Source organism: Piliocolobus tephrosceles, chromosome 4 (assembly GCF_002776525.5).
Source record: "Piliocolobus tephrosceles isolate RC106 chromosome 4, ASM277652v3, whole genome shotgun sequence".
Taxonomy (NCBI): domain Eukaryota; kingdom Metazoa; phylum Chordata; class Mammalia; order Primates; family Cercopithecidae; genus Piliocolobus; species Piliocolobus tephrosceles.
In genome coordinates, this window is record NC_045437.1 from 122,072,919 (window position 1) to 122,090,770 (window position 17,852).

At 43.3% G+C, this 17,852-nt stretch overlaps 1 protein-coding gene across 3 annotated transcripts in view; it reads right to left on the minus strand.

The window, feature by feature from the left end:
* WWC1 (WW and C2 domain containing 1) overlaps window positions 1–17,852 on the minus strand; it is a 181,092-nt gene that overhangs the window by 17,603 nt on the left and 145,637 nt on the right. For all 3 annotated transcript variants that reach the window (XM_023218897.1, XM_023218896.1, XM_023218895.1), the window contains exons 16-18: window positions 16,297–16,449; window positions 14,156–14,247; window positions 5,206–5,338 (exon numbers count right to left, since the gene is read on the minus strand). In XM_023218897.1, coding sequence (XP_023074665.1) covers window positions 5,206–5,338; window positions 14,156–14,247; window positions 16,297–16,449 — 378 coding nt within the window. The remainder of the gene's footprint in view (window positions 1–5,205; window positions 5,339–14,155; window positions 14,248–16,296; window positions 16,450–17,852) is intronic.

The following is a 17,852-nucleotide window of genomic DNA, read 5'->3' on the forward strand; positions in this document are numbered from 1 at the left end:
AGGAGAAATAAAATTCTTTACAGATAAGCAAATGCTTAGAGATTATGTCACCACCAGGCCTGCCTTACAAGAGACCCTGAAGGAAGCCCTAAACATGGAAAGGAACAACCGGTACCAGCCACTGCAAAAACATGCCAAAATGTAAAGACCATCGAGCCTAGGAAGAAACTGCATCAACTAATGAGCAAAATAACCAGTTAATATCATAATGGCAGGATCAAGATCACACATAACAATATTAACCTTAAATGTAAATGGACTAAATGCTCCAATTAAAAGACACAGACTGGCAAACTGGATAAAGAGTCAAGACCCATCAGTCTGCTGTCTTCAGGAGACCCATCTCACATGCAGAGACATACATAGGCTCAAAATAAAAGGATGGAGGAAGATCTACCAAGCAAATGGAGAACAAAAAAAAGCAGGGGTTGCAATCCTAGTCTCTGATAAAACAGACTTTAAACCATCAAAGATCAAAAGAGACAAAGAAGGCCATTACATAATGGTAAAGGGATCAATCCAACAGGAAGAGCTAACTATCCTAAATATATATGCACCTAATACAGGAGCACCCAGATTCATAAAGCAAGTCCTTAGAGACTTACAAAGAGACTTAGACTCCCATACAATAATAATGGGAGACTTCAACACTCCACTGTCAACATTAGACAGATCAACGAGACAGAAAGTTAACAAGGATATCCAGGAATTGAACTCATCTCTGCACCAAGCGGACCTAATAGACATCTATAGAACTCTCCACCCCAACTCAACAGAATATACATTCTTCTCAGCACCACATCACACTTATTCCAAAATTGACCACATAATTGGAAGTAAAGCACTCCTCAGCAAATGTAAAAGAACAGAAATTATAACAAACTGTCTCTCTGACCACAGTGCAATCAAACTAGAACTCAGGACTAAGAAATTCAATCAAAACCGCTCAACTACATGGAAACTGAACAACCTGCTCCTGAATGACTACTGGGTACATAACGAAATGAAAGCAGAAATAAAGATGTTCTTTGAATCCAATGAGAACAAAGATACAACATACCAGAATCTCTGGGACACATTTAAAGCAGTATGTAGAGGGAAATTTATAGCACTAAGTGCCCACAAGAGAAAGCAGGAAAGATCTAAAATTGACACTCTAACATCACAATTAAAAGAACTAGAGAGGCAAGAGCAAACACATTCAAAAGCTAGCAGAAGGCAAGAAATAACTAAGATCAGAGCAGAACTGAAGGAGATAGAGACACAAAAAACCCTCCAAAAAATCAATGAATCCAGGAGTTGGTTTTTTGAAAAGATCAACAAAATTGACAGACCGCTAGCAAGATTAATAAAGAAGAAAAGAGAGAGGAATCAAATAGACGCAATAAAAAATGATAAAGGGGATATCACCACCGACCCCACAGAAATACAAACTACCATCAGAGAATACTATAAACACCTCTACGCAAATCAACTAGAAAATCTAGAAGAAATGGATAATTTCCTGGACGCGTACACTCTTCCAAGACTAAACCAGGAAGAAGTTGAATCCCTGAATAGACCAATAGCAGCCTCTGAAATTGAGGCAACAATTAATAGCCTGCCCACCAAAAAAAGCCCAGGACCAGATGGATTCACAGCTGAATTCTACCAGAGGTACAAGGAGGAGCTGGTACCATTCCTTCTGAAACTATTCCAATCAATAGAAAAAGAGGGAATCCTCCCTAACTCATTTTATGAGGCCAGCATCATCCTGATACCAAAGCCTGGCAGAGACACAACAAAAAAAGAGAATTTTAGACCAATCTCCCTGATGAACATCGATGCAAAAATCCTCAATAAAATACTGGCAAACCGGATTCAGCAGCACATCAAAAAGCTTATCCACCATGATCAAGTGGGCTTCATCCCTGGGATGCAAGGCTGGTTCAACATTCGCAAATCAATCAACGTAATCCAGCATATCAACAGAACCAAAGACAAGAACCACATGATTATCTCAATAGATGCAGAAAAGGCTTTTGACAAAATTCAACAGCCCTTCATGCTAAAAACGCTCAACAAATTCGGTATTAATGGAACGTACCTCAAAATAATAAGAGCTATTTATGACAAACCCACAGCTAATATCATACTGAATGGGCAAAAACTGGAAAAGTTCCCTTTGAAAACTGGCACAAGACAGGGATGCCCTCTCTCACCACTCCTATTCAACATAGTGTTGGAAGTTCTGGCTAGGGCAATCAGGCAAGAGAAAGAAATCAAGGGTATTCAGTTAGGAAAAGAGGAAGTCAAATTGTCCCTGTTTGCAGATGACATGATTGTGTATTTAGAAAACCCCATCGTCTCAGCCCAAAATCTTCTTAAGCTGATAAGCAACTTCAGCAAAGTCTCAGGATACAAAATTAATGTGCAAAAATCACAAGCATTCTTATACACCAGTAACAGACAAGCAGAGAGCCAAATCAGGAATGAACTTCCATTCACAATTGCTTCAAAGAGAATAAAATACCTAGGAATCCAACTCACAAGGGATGTAAAGGACCTCTTCAAGGAGAACTACAAACCACTGCTCAGTGAAATCAAAGAGGACACAAACAAATGGAAGAACATACCATGCTCATGGATAGGCAGAATCAATATTGTGAAAATGGCCATACTGCCCAAGGTAATTTATAGATTCAATGCCATCCCCATCAAGCTACCAATGAGTTTCTTCACCGAATTGGAAAAAACTGCTTTAAAGTTCATATGGAACCAAAAAAGAGCCCGTATTGCCAAGACAATCCTAAGTCAAAAGGACAAAGCCGGAGGCGTCACGCTACCTGACTTCAAACTATACTACAAGGCTACAGTAACCAAAACAGCATGGTACTGGTACCAAAACAGAGATATAGACCAATGGAACAGAACGGAGCCTTCAGAAATAATGCCACACATCTACAACCATCTGATATTTGACAAACCTGAGAAAAACAAGAAATGGGGAAAGGATTCCCTATTTAATAAATGGTGCTGGGAAAATTGGCTAGCCATAAGTAGAAAGCTGAAACTGGATCCTTCCCTTACTCCTTATACGAAGATTAATTCAAGATGGATTAGAGACTTAAATGTTAGACCTAATACCATAAAAACCCTAGAAGAAAATCTAGGTAGTACCATTCAGGACATAGGCATGGGCAAGGACTTCATGTCTAAAACACCAAAAGCAACGGCAGCAAAAGCCAAAATTGACAAATGGGATCTCATTAAACTAAAGAGCTTCTGCACAGCAAAAGAAACTACCATCAGAGTGAACAGGCAACCTACAGAATGGGAGAAAATTTTTGCAATCTACTCATCTGACAAAGGGCTCATTTCCAGAATCTACAAAGAACTCAAGCAAATATACAAGAAAAAAACAAACAACCCCATCCAAAAGTGGGGAAAGGATATGAACAGACATTTCTCAAAAGAAGACATTCATACAGCCAACAGACACATGAAAAAATGCTCATCATCACTGGCCATCAGAGAAATGCAAATCAAAACCACAATGAGATACCATCTCACACCAGTTAGAATGGCAATCATTAAAAAATCAGGAAACAACAGGTGTTGGAGGGGATGTGGAGAAATAGGAACACTTTTACACTGTTGGTGGGATTGTAAACTAGTTCAACCATTATGGAAAACAGTATGGCGATTCCTCAAGGACCTAGAACTAGATGTACCATATGACCCAGCCATCCCACTACTGGGTATATACCCAAAGGATTATAAATTATGCTACTACAAAGACACATGCACACGTATGTTTATTGCGGCACTATTCACAATAGCAAAGACTTGGAATCAACCCAAATGTCCATCAGTGACAGACTGGATTAAGAAAATGTGGCACATATACACCATGGAATACTATGCAGCCATAAAAAAGGATGAGTTTGCGTCCTTTGTAGAGACATGGATGCAGCTGGAAACCATCATTCTTAGCAAATTATCACAAGAAGAGAAAACCAAACACCGCATGTTCTCACTCATAGGTGGGAACTGAACAATGAGCTCACTTGGACTCGGGAAGGGGAACATCACACACTGGGGCCTATCATGGGGAGGGGGGCGGGGGGAGGCTTTGCATTGGGGAGTTATACCTGATATAAATGATGAATTGATGGGTGCTGACGAGTTGATGGGTGCAGCACACCAACATGGCACATGTATACATATGTAACCTGCACGTTATGCACATGTACCCTAGAACTTAAAGTATAATAAAAAAAAAAAAACAAAAAAAACAAAACAAAAAAAAAAACAAAAAAAAAGAAAAACCACACCCAAGGCTTCCACAGCCCTGGCAAAGTACTACAGTTGCTTTCATTGAATTCTGAAGGCAACCAGCTAGTCTTGATTTTAAAACTAACCCATCAGGTTTTTTACTGCCCGTGCACAGTAGTCATCACGAAAACATAAACAAACAAAAACACCTACATGCAGGACCTTTGTCAGCCTAAATAGTGCCTTTATACAATTTTAAGAAAGGGCACCCCCTCTGGCTGGAGAAATTGCAAAATGATGCCCCCTTGGTGTGGAGGAGTTAGAACTGGGGCCCAGATCCTACTGCACCCGCCATGGCCAGGCACCTCTGTGTGGTACTCCAGCTGCAGCCTCGCTCAAACACGGCAGGTGCTCTAGCTCCAGGAGACCTGGAGCCAACTGTCTACGGAGAGTGAATCCTGCTGTAACATGTGACCCTAGTGCAGCAGGGGAGCAGGCAGCAAAGGGAGTCTGGCCTTTTTCCTATCGCACTGTGGGCAGATCCACATAAAGAACTACATTTTGAGAGCCTATCTGTAAGGTTGGTATTATTGTGCCCATTTTAGAGATGAGAAAATGGAGGCTTGAGAGGGATGAAGTCATCTGCCTAAGACTACACGGCCAGGGAGTATCAGAGCCAGAATTCCAACCCAAACCCATCTGACTGCCAGGCTTGAATTCTATCCAGAGAAGTCAGGGAAAATGCAGAGGGCAGAAGAAAGGAGATGGGTGAGTTGGCCTTTCCTGGTTTACCATCACCAGAACGACCCAAAGGTGACTCCATTGTGAGGGCTTGTGCCCTGATGCTGGAGGCCAAGACTTAGCTTTGCGTCTTTTCTGACTGCTTCAGCACAAGAATTGAAGGCTCTTTCTCCACAACAGCCCTTCCATCCCCCCAGCCCTTCCTACCTTTAATGCTGGGTACCCGTCCATATCAGGTGAGGCTTTCTCAGTGAAAACATCCTCTTCTTCCTCCTCCTCTTCCACCTCCTCCTCCTCTTCCTCAGCTACTGCCTCATTTTCACTGGTCTCCTCGTACCTCCTGTGGTGACAAAGCACTTTGGTTACCCACCCAGAAGCCACTCTGCCTCTGTTCACCTGCCTTTAAGTACATCCAAGGGAGGGCTTCCAATCCTTTTGATGATTGAGGATACATTAAAAAAAATTTTGCGGGGGCCAGACGCAGTGGCTCATGCCTGTAATCCCAGCACTTTGGGAGGCCGAGGCAGGCGGATCGCCTGAGGTCAGGAGTTCAAGACCAGCCTGGCCAACATGGTGAAACCCCATCTCTACTAAAAATACAAAAATTAGCCAGGCATGGCGGTGGGCATCTGTAGTCCCAGCTACTCAGGAGGCTGAGGCAGGAGAATCGCTTGAACCTGGGAGGTGGAGGTTACAGGGAACCGAGATCGCGCCACTGCACTCCAGCCTGGGCAACAAGAGCGAAACTCTGTTTCAAAACAAAAGAAAATTTTTTTAATGAGGCATAATTTGTTTCCAGCAAAATGCATTTTCAGTGTATAGTCTGACGAGTTTTGGCGAATGTATTCACCTATGTAACCACCACTGCACTTGAGATGTAGAACATTCCATTCCTCACCAGAATTCCCTCCTACCTTTTCCCAGTGTAATCTCCCGCTAGGCAGCCACCGATTAGCTGTTATTATAGATTAGGTTTGACTTTTCTAGAGTTTCATGCAAATAGAATCAGATAATATATGCTGTTTTGTCTCTGACTTCTCTGTGTCTGCATGACGTTTCTGAAGTTTATCCACGATGCTGTATGCATCAGCGGTTCATTCCTCCCTTTTTTTTTCTTTTGAATCAGAGTCTCACTCTGTCACCCAGGCTGGAGTGCAGTGGGACCATCTTGGCTCACTGTAGCCTCCACCAGTGGGCTCAAGTGATCCTCCTGCCTTAGCCTCCTGAGTTGTTGGGACTACAGGTATGTGCCACCACACCTGGCTAATTTTCCTATTTTCTGTATAGACAGAGTTTCAGTATGTTGCCCAGGTTGGTCTCAAACTTCTGGACTCAAGCAATCTACCCACCTTGGCCTCCCAAAGTGTTGGGATTATAGGTGTGAGCCACCATGCCCAGACAGTTCAGTCCTTTTTATCATTAATATTCCATTGGATGGATATATTGCAACATATCTAGATCTGTTCACCTGCCTTTAAATGCACCCAGGGTAGGGGTTCCAAACCTTGGAATGAGGCGGGTGGTTGAGGAAAAGGAGGAGGAAGAGGAGGAGGAGGAGGAGGAAGGAGAGAAGGAGAGTTCAGCTGATAAACATTTGGATTACTTACATTTCCAAGTATGAATAAAGCTTCTTGTACATTCATGTGTAAGTCTATGCATGAATATAGATTTTCATTTCTGTTGGATATTGCTAGGGTTGCCAAAATAAAACACTACATACTAGGTGGCTTAAACAACAGAAATTGATTTCTGGCAGCTCTGGAGGCTGGAAATCCACACTCAAGGTGTCAGCAGGTTTGATTCACCTGAGGCCCCTCTCCCTGGCTAGCAGATGGCTGCCTTCTTGCAGTGTGCTCACATGGTCTGTCCTCTGTGCGCGCGCATCCCTGGTGTCTGTGTGTCCAGATATCCTCGTATGAGGTCCCATCCCAACTTTAATGGCCTCGTGTTAACTTAACCACCTCTTTAAAAGCCCTACCTCCAAATACAGTCACATTCTGAGGTACTGGGGGTTAGGGCTTCAATGTATGAATTTTGGGGGGATACAAATCAGCCCCTAACAGATAACAGAATTACTGGGTCATATAGTTTAAGTGTAAATGTACCCTTTTAAGACACCAATAGGCTGGGCATGGTGGCTCACACCTGTAATCCCAGCACTTTGGGAGGCCAAGGCAGGAGTTCAAGACCATCCTGGCCAATGTAGTAAAACCTCGTCTCTACTAAAAATCCAAAAATCAGCCGGGCATGGTGGTGGGCGCCTGTAATCCCAGCTACTCAGGAGGCTGAGGCAGGAGAATTGCTTGAACCCAAGAGGCGGAGGTTGCAGTGAGCCGAGATAGCACCACGGCACTCCAGCCTGCACGACAGAGTGAGATTCTGTCTAAAAAACAACAACAACAACAAAAACACGGACAAATGGCTGCTCCAAAGTGATTTTGCCATTTTATGTTTCCCCTGAGCAATGTTCTAAGAGTTCTAGTTCCTCACTACACTTGGTGTCATTCGTCTTTATAGTTAGTCACTCTACTGGGTGTGTACTTGCATCTTGTTGGGTTTTAATGTGCATTTTCTTTTTTTTTTTCTTTGTTTTTAGAGACAGGGTCTTGCTCTGTCGCCAAGGCTGAGGCTGGAGTGCCATGGTGTGATCATAGCTCACTGTCGCCTCGAACTCTTGGGCTCAGGTGGTTGATTCTCCCACCTCAGCCTCCCAAGTAGCTAGTACTATAGGCACGTGCCACCATGCCTGGCTAATTTTGTAAATCTTTTGCAAAGATGGAGCTGTATTTTGTTTCCCAGGCTGATCTTGAACTCCTGGCCTCAAGAAATCTTCCTGCCTCAGCTTCCCAAAGTGTGAGCATTACAGGTGTAAGCCACTGAGCCTGGCCTAATTTGCATTTTCTTGTTGAGAAACTCTTCATGCATTTATGACCATCTTCTTTGGTGAAGTGTCTGTTAGAATCTCCAGCCCCTTAAAAATCGGGTTGTTGGCCAGGCACAGTGACTCACGCCTATAATCCCAACACTTTGGGAGGCTGAGGTGGGTGGATCACCTGAGGTCAGGAGTTCGAGACCAGCCTGACCAATATGATAAAACCCCGTCTCTACTAAAAATATAAAAATTAGCCGGGCGTGGTGGCATGCACCTGTAATCCCAGCTACTCAGGAGGCCGAGACAGCAGAATCGCTTGAATCCGGGAGGTGGAGATTGTAGTGAGCCGAGATCGTAGCCTGGGCAACAAGAGCAAAACTCTGTCTTAAAATAAACAAATAAATAAATAAAAATCAAAATTGGGTTGTCTTATTATTGAGTTGTAAGAAATCTTAATATATTTGAGCTATGAATCCTTTGTCAGGTATGTGGACTGCATGATTTTCTCTAAGTCTATGGCTTGCTTTTCATTTTCTAAGTGGTATCTTCCAAAGATCATAAGTTTTTGATTATGATAAAGCCCAATTTACTGATTTTTTTCATTTATAGTTTGTGCTTTTTATGTCCTGAGAAATCTTTGCCTACCTCAAAGTTTTGAACAGTTTCTTTCTTACACTTTCAGTACTTCTATAATTTCAGTTTTTTTGTGTAGCTCAATAACCCATTTGAGATTATTATTATTATTTTTTGAGATGGAGTGTTGCTCTGTCGCCCAGGCTGGAGTGCAGTGGTGCGATCTTGGTTCTGCCTCCTGGGTTCACGTCATTCTCCTGCCTCAGCCTAATGAGTAGCTGGGACTACAGGCATGTCCCGTCACACCAAGCTGATTTTTGTATTTTTAGTAGAGATGGGGTTTCACCATGATGGCCAGGATGGTCTTGATCTCCTGACCTCGTGATCTGCCCACCTTGGCCTCCCAAAGTGCTGGGATTACAGGCTTGAGTCACCGCGCCCGGCCACAGATTAATTTTTATACATGATATAAGTGTCCAAGTGTATTTTTTTCCATATGAATATCTGATCGTTCCAACACCATTTGCTGAAGAGACTTTTGGTGATAGTCCTTAAAACTCTCCATTTCCCTTGGACTCCAAGGTTGGAAGGATTTGGTGTGACAAATAGGCTGCATTTGTTAAGTAGTAATTTATCTCTATTCCCATCTTGACTTCTGAAAGACATACAGAACCGCCCGGCTTCTGATCAGCATGAGGCTGATCATACTGAGCCAAAAGAATCCCAGCCAAAAGCAGAGAATCCAACATCCAGCTAGCTGGCTCGGCCAGCGTGTGGGGAAACACAAAATCTCCCTGAGGATTTTCCCAATGGGGAGAATGCATTTTGGATCTCTACTCACAACTCTGCAATTCAAACCTCTTCTGTACTTAGATGAGGACTGCTCTGTGGAGGGGCCTTGGCTCTCCTCCTTGGCCCCAGCAGCCTCTCTATCTACAAATGGAAGAGCTGTTGGTCAGGCATGGTGGCTCATGCCTGTAATCCCAGCACTTTGGGAGGCTGAGGCGGGTGGATCACCTGAGGTTGGGAGTTCGAGATCAGCCTGACCAACATGGAGAAACCCCATCTCTACTAAAAATACAAACTTAGCTGGGCATGGTGGCGCATGCCTGTAATCCCAGCCACTTGGGAGGCTGAGACAAAAACAAACAAACAAACAAACAAAACCCAACTTAATTTTAATTGTAAGGAGAAAAATAATTAAAATCAACAATATCTTTTCATCTACTGGAGTGGCAAAGCGGAAAAAAAATCTGATAATATCAAGTGCTGGTGAAGGTACAGAAACAGGCACATCCCTGTGGGAAGTGTAAAGGAGAGCAGTCAATTTACATTCTGAAGGCCATTTAGCCTTATCTGTTAAAACAAAAAATGTATATATCCTTAATTAAGTTACAGCAGTTTGATTACACTGAGTGTCAGAGAGGCTGTAGATTAGGGTACTCAATCACTGCTGGTGGGAGCATTTATTAATAAAATCTTATTTGAGAACTACTCTATGATGTCTATTAAAATATAAAAAACACACGCCCTGGGATCCAGCAATGCCACTTCTCAGCATCTGCCCTAGACAAATACAAGTTCCCAAGGAGGCAAATACAAAGATTTTTCCCTCTAGTATTGTTTGGTGTTATATTCTCCTGTATTTTCTAACACTCTTAGTTTTATTTTGCTTGTGGATTAAAAAAAAAAAAAAATCCAGTCTTCTGATTATATGATTTAAAGACATAAAAAAACAAATAAAATAAAAAGAAGGAGGACCAGTGACGTGCTGGGTACTGGGTGCCGAGGAAGGACTGTAAATTGGAACAGACGGACAGCCTTTTGCAGACCAGAACCCAAGACTCCAGAGATGAGCAGGCATGGCAAGGCCAGTTAACATCCCAGGACCAAGAGAAGCTTCCAGTCTTGGGGGAGGGGGCTGCAGATGGTTTACCCCACTACAGCAGCTCTGGGATCCCCAGCCCTCTTTGTAAGGGAAGTTTGAATGGCAGGGGGTGTGGAGACAGGGGGCCACAAAGGGAGAAGGAACAGAAGGCGGTTGCTAGGAGACGGCTTGAAAAGTCTCAGCACAAGCTTGGAATTTGGTGGAAACCACTGATCTTGTGCCAGGGTTTTGGGAGATAGGTCCTGGGCCTATTTCTGGCATCAGACCTTTGCCTGTGTGATCCGTAGTAGTGTGGCACAGCAGTGTGCCAGGGAGAAAGAGAGAGAGGCAGAGAAAGAGAGGGGAAAGGAAAGAGAGAGGGAGATGGCCAGGGGTTAGTGGGGACAGACAGAGAGAGAAAGAGAGAGAGAGAGAGAGATAGAGAGAGAGAAAAGGAGGGGGAGAGAGAAATTGAGACAATTTAGAGAGAACCCTAAACTAACAAAGGAACATATAAAAATTCCAGGAACCTTGCCATCTGCTTTATCACATGAAAAAAATAGTAAGGGAGAAGAGTAAAACAAGGATCAGCAAACTATAGCCCATGGGCCAAATCATGCCTGCTGCTTTGTTTTGGACAGTCTAAGCCACGAATGGTTTTTATATTTTAAAATGGCTGAAAAAAAAAAAAAATCAAAAGGGGAATACTTGGTGTAAAGGTGCAAATTATATAAGATGCAAATTTCAGTGTCCAAAATGACATTTCAGTGAAACACAGACACTATCATTAGTTTAAATACTGCCTACGGCTGCTTTCACGCTGCAACAGCAGAGGTGAGGGGATGCAACAGAATTCCTATAGCCCACAAAGCAAACAATATTTACTATCTTGGCCCTTTCCAGAAATCATCTGCTGACCTCTGGAGTAAAAGATATTAAGGAAGGACGCCTTCTGAGACTAAATATATAATTTGGGGCTCTAAGAGAATAATAATATGGAAGCCTTATTGAATGCTTCCTCTAGGTCAGGGTCTGTGTTAAGTGCTTATCATGCATAATTTTACTGAACTTTGCAAAATACCCCATGACATAGTAGTTGTTTTCTAAATCTCTATTTCACAGATGAGGAGACGGAAGTTTACAGCTGTGATATTCAGCCTAGGCTGCACATTAGAATCACCCAGGGAGCTTTTAAAACTTACTAATGCTCAGTAAGGTCTTACTGATCAGAAACAGAATCCCAGAAGGAAGTTGGCTGAGCTAGACTCCAGATCCATATCTGTCTGAATTTAAAGCACAGACACTTAAGACCAACTTATTCTTCCTTCCAAATGGCAAGATTCATAGGCTGTGGCCATTTCCTACGTGGGATTTACCATATTTCCAGCCAGTAGTGAGAAACGTTCCTTCTCTTTTCCCTAACAATAATTTCGACCACATATTGAGGGTCCACCATGTGCTTTGCACTTGATCTTCATTAGTGCCTTTCCCTTGAGTCTCTTTCAGTAACCTTATATAGTCAGTATTATTTCCTCAGTTTTCAGATAAGGCTCAGACAAGGTTAGAGTGACTTGCCCGGCAGTGACACAAGGTGTTGGCTTCCGTGGTGCTGGTCACATTCTGCTTCTTGATTTGATGCTAGTTAAAGAGTTTTGTTTTCCAAAAATTCACTGAGCTCTCTGCTTAGGTGAATTTTCTGTAAGAATTTTACACTACAATAAAAAGTTTCAGAAATACTTTGCCTAAGGTGACACAACAACATGAAGAATCCAAGATTCAAACCCTAGTCTATGTCATTGTTTCTTAAAGTGTATCATGAGACCTTTCTCATAATACAAGGAATTAAATAGCACTGAATCACAAAGTGAGAAAGTTGTCCCCTTTTCAATTCTTGTTCGGACATTTTGATTACAACAAGGAGAAAGTCTCTGGCCATAGCATGTCTTCAACATTGCTGAAACACTTGCTAACCTTTTTTTTTTTTTTTTTAGTAACGGGAGAGAAGGCTCAGGCTTAGCAAGCAATATCTCTAACTAGACTTTAATAATATTGTTTTATTTTCATTACATTGTGTTTTCCACAGTTACCTTTTGAAGCAGACTTGGCTCTTGGTCTACCCAGTATCCACTTTTTCCCTTAGTAACAGAAATTTGATTTTTGTACCCAAATAACAGATCTCATTCTCCAGTCTCCCTGCAGTTAGGCAGGCTAAGTGGCTAAGCTTGGCCAATGAGAAGCAAGCAGAGGTTGCTGTGTGGGACATTCAGGAATGCTTCTTAGTTAAAAGGTACACAGGCATGCTCTCTGTTATCTTTCCTCTTTCCTGATGGTTACCTGCCTGATGGCTGGTGATCCAGCAGCCATCTTGGGCTATAAAGCAGCCTTGGTGATGGAGGTCACATAGTAAAGACAGCAAAGCAGACAGAGGAAAGGAGCCTGGATTCCCAATAACACTGTGGGGTTGACAGAATTGGATAGCCTGGGATTGCTTCCTCCGTTTTTTTTTTTTTTTTTGAGACAGAGTCTCACTCTGTCACCCAGGCTGGAGTGCGGTGGCGCAATCTCGGTTCACTGCAACCTTTTTTCCTCCTGGGTTCAAGCAATTGTCCCTGCCTCAGCCTCCCGAGTAGCTGAGACTAAATACATAATTTGGGGCTCTAAGAGAATAATAATATGGAAGAGTTATTGAATGCTTCCTCTAGGTTAACTGCTTATCATGCATAATTTTACTGAATTTTGCAAAATACCCCATTACAGGTGCCCACCACCATGCCTGGCTAATTTTTGTACTTTTTAGTAGAGATGGGGTTTCACCATGTTGGCCAGACTGGTCTTGAACTCCTGACCTCAGGTGATCCATCCACCTCGGGCTCCCAAAGTGCTGGGATTACAGGCGTGAGCCACCATGCCTGGCCTCTCCCATGATTTTTAAATTGTTTTTGAGATGAGGTTTCACTATGGGTTCAAGCAATCCTCCTGCCTCAGCCTCCTGAATAACTGGGATTACATTCTTCTTTGATTTTTTTCTTCTTCTTTCTCTTTCCCCCTCCCCTCCCCTCTCCTCCCCTCTTCTCCCTCCCTCCCTCCCTCTCTCTCTCTCTCTCTCTCTGAGACAGAATCTTGCTCTATCACCCAGGTTGGAGTGCAGTGGTGCAATCTCGGCTCACTGCAACCTCCCCCTCCTGGGTTCAAGTGATTCTCCTGCCTCAGCCTCCTGAGTAGCTGGGATTACAGGTGTGCACCACCACTCCCAGCTAATTTTTGTATTTTTAGTAGAGACGGGGTTTCAACATGTTGGTCAGGCTGGTCTTGAACTCCTGACCTCGTGATCCGCTCACCTTGGCTTCCCAAAGTGCTGGATTTACAGGCATGAGCTACCACACCTGGCTCTCTTATTCTAAAGTGAAGAAGAAGTAAACTTCTATCTTATTTCTGTCTAATATTTCTGCTGTCCATTCCTGAAAGTCAAATGCAATTCCCAAGGACTCTTTACTTTATGGCAAACTACACAAATTTTCCATTTAGAGTAACATAAAGTTTCTTCTTTTTTTTTTTTTTTTCTTTTTTTAGCAAAATAAATGTCACTATATCAAGATAAAGAATAACATTAGGTGTGAACTAGCATAGGTGATTCATGGGAAACAAAATGGCAAATTCGAAAGGAACTCTGGGAACCATCGTACTAGGTAACATTGCCTTTTTGCCTGTAGAGAACCCATGAGGAGAGGGGTTCTCAGTCTTCCCAGTGGAACCCTTCTCTTAGTTGCACTGGCATTTGGGGATCTCATTGCTGGGCCTAGATCCAGGCAGGGCAGCTCCTGGGGCCCAAGGGTGTGCTCACTCACCAGCTGTCTTCCAGCGTCTGTGTGCTGCTCCTGCCCTCCTGCCTCTTCTCCAGCTCCACCGCTGTCTGTTCCAACAGAGCAGACACGGCGTCCTATAGAGACAAAGGCTGCTGAGTCATTGGGTACAATGTAGGTGCCACCCTACCTGCCAGGAATCAGAGCATCTCAGACCTGTGACCCTCCCAGTGAATTGATGGTCAAACCAAAGACCAGAGTGGTCAAGTGTCTTGCCCAAGGTCACTGATAAACTGGAAAAATTGTCCTTAATTTCTCCAAATAGCAGTTCTCCAGAGAATAGCTCCTGTATATATGAACTTACTCAGCATCGTGGTGGAAGACAGCCAAGTTTAGCAGTGAAGTGAGAGAGAATTAAGGTCTCTGACTGTAAGGAGACCATAGCATCATCAGACCAACATGTGAACCATCAATAACATAATGCATAATGCACTGTTTCTTTTTGGAGTGAGAGACCTGAGTTTGAGACCTAGCTTTGCTGAGGAGATGTACATCTTAACGTAATTTGGTTATCTCCCTGAGACTTGGTAAACTGTACATAATAAATGGAATAGTTCCTGATGCAAAAGGAAGTACAGAAAATGATGATGATGATGAAAAGAAGGTGGGGGTGGGGAGGGAAGGGACAGGAGGAGGAGAAAGAGAAAAAGAAAATAGACTTAATTTATCTATTTGCTACCCTTATCTTTACCTGTATGTCCCAACCCATCCCCTGCATAGAAATTCTAGGCAGTGGCTGTCCAAACTAACCAAGTACCAACAGAAGGAACAACCTCTACAGAGAGGAAAGGATCACTACAGAGAATTACAAGAAAACCTGAATCCAAAACACTCTCTATTTAACTTTTTGATGTGGTCAGGATCCCATAGGAGTCCAATACCCTATATGTAAGACTAACTTTACTGCTCAACTGAGTCCTGACCAGTCTGTCTGGCCAGTAGGTGTGGGCTTTCCAAATGGGGGAGACAGTTTAAGGATATTTTAATACGTTAAAGCGTACTGCACTAACTAAAATGAAAAAACATATTTTTTTCACTGAAAACAGGCAAATGTAAGATTTTTTTTTTCTTTTTTTCTTTTCTTTTCTTTTTTTTTTCTGAGATGGAGTCTTGCTCTGTTGCCCAGGCTGGAGTGCAATGGTGTAATCTTGGCTCACTGCAACCTCTGCCTCCCGGGTTCAAGTAATTCTCCTGCCTCAGCCTCCCTAGTAGCTAGGATTACAGACGACTGCCATCATGCTTGGCTAATTTTTGGAATTTTAGTAGAGACAGGATTTCGCCATGTTGGCCAGGCTGGTCTTGAACTCAGAGATCGACTCAAGAGATCCTCCTGCCTCAGCCTCCTAAAGTGCTGGGATTACAGGCATGAGCCACCATGCCAGGCCAAGATTTTCAAGTTACAAAGTCATAATGGAATAGTTACCAAGTGCTCTTTACATGTATTTCTTCAAAGCATCATAAAAACTTTTTTCTTTTTTAATAATAATAATAATAATAATAATTATTATTATTATTATTATTATTATTTTTGTAGAGATAGGCCTCACCATGTTGCCCAGGCTTGTCTTGAATTCCTGGCCTCAAGAGATCCTCCTGCCTCGGCCTCCCCAAGTGCTGGGATTATAGGCATGAGGCACCGTGCCCATCCTCATAACAACCTTTTAAGGCTCACGTTAGACATTAAAAATTGGATGCTCAGAGAGGTGATATTTCCTAGCCCTCTGATTCTCTTCCCATGACTTCCAGGTGCCTCTTATACAAAGCCTCCACTATGGAACTTGAACAAAGTAGGGGTCCAAGAAAGGTTCATCTTTTACCTTCCACAGTTTTCTATCTCCTTCTCCATTTCATTTGTAAAAAGTCATGAATTAAGTTTTCATTAGCCAAGTGGTATCAGGTAGAACAAAGGACAGGAGGAAGCACAGATGTGGAAGAAAGCAAGTTGTGGAAGGGGAGCCGCCTGCCCCTTAGTGGAGATCTCTTCTTCCCTGTCTTCTTCTCCTACTTCCTCCACCCCATTTTTCTCCTCTTGTGATGCCCGACCACCTCCAGTTCTGGGAGAGGCTTTCCCTTCCAACATCCAGATGCTGCCTTGTGGGAGGGTGGCGCACCTGGTCCCAGCTCACCGTGCTTGCAGGCCCTGGGGCAGGGGCCGTGACTCCCACTGGCTTGAGCTCCCTGCTCTGTTTCTTCAAGTATTTGTAGCTGAGGAGGTTGTACCAGCGAGTCGACCTCTCCCCAGACCGGCAGACCTCCGCCAGGCTGATCTGGGCGCCTCCCTGTTGGGGATGGAAACAAGGAGAACATAAGCGGGACAGAGCGGGGGAACCAGGTGTCAGGGAATTTGGTTCACGGGGACAGTGTGGAGAAAACGCCACTCCAGATGAGAGGGAGGCATCCTGGCAGGAAGACAGGCCAAGTTGTTAACATTTCCAATAACTCATTTGTCGTTCATTCACTCGTTGATCGGTTTAATCATTTGCCAAATCTTTATTGAGGACTTATCCTATGAATTTTTTAAAAATGGAAAAAACTATGATAAAAAAACCTTTAGTTTACCATCTTTGCTGCTTTTAAGTGCAATTTCAGTGGTATTAAACATTACGCACATTGTTGTAAAAGAGATCTACTGAACATTCTCATCTTGTAAATCTGAAAGCTTCGCCTCCTGGGTTCACATCATTCTCCTGCCTCAGCCTCCCAAATAGCTGGAACTATAGGCACTGGCTACCACTAATTTTTTGTATTTTTAGTATAGATGGGGTTTCACCATGTTAGCCAGGATGGTCTCGATCTCCTGACCTCGTGATCTGCCCGCCTCGGCCTCCCAGAGTCCTGGGATTACAGGCGTGAGCCACCACACCCAGCAACTCTACACTTATTAAGCAATAACTTCCTTTTTCCCCTTCCCTGCAGCCCCTAGTAACCACCACTGTATTTTCTGTTTCTGTGAATTTGATGACTTTAGATACCTCATATAAGTGGAACCATACAGTATTTGTCTTTTTGTGACTGGCTTATTGAACTTAACAATGCCTTCAAGGTCCATCTGTGTTGTAGCGTATATCAGAATTTTATTCCTTCTTTGTTATTGTTTTTTTGGAGGTAAGATCGCACTCTGTTGCCAGGCTGGAGTGCAGTGGTGTGATCATAGCTCACTGTAATCTCGAACTCCTGGGCTAAGAGATCCCTCTTTCTTTTTAAGGCTGAATAATATTCCACTGTATGGGCATGCTACATTATGCTTATCCAGTCATCTGTTGATGGACATTTGGGTTACTTCTCCCTCTTCACTATTGCGAGCAGTGCTGCCATGAACATGAGTGTACAAGTAATTCTTTAAGAACCTGCTTTCTGGGCGGGCATGGTAGCTCATGCCTATAATTGGAGCACTTTGGGAGGCTGAGGCGGGTGGATCACCTGAGGTCAGGAGTTCAAGACCAGCCTGACCAACATGGAGAAACCCCATTTCTACTAAAAATACAAAATTAGCCAGGTGTGGTGGCATATTCCTGTAATCCCAGCTACTCGGGAGGGTGGGGCAGGAGAATTGCTTGAACCCAGGAGATGGAGGTTGCAGGTGAGCTGAGATTGTGCCAGTGTACTCCAGCCTGGGCAACAAGAACAAAACTCTGTCTCAAAAACAAAACAAAACAAAACAACAACAACAACAAAAACCTGC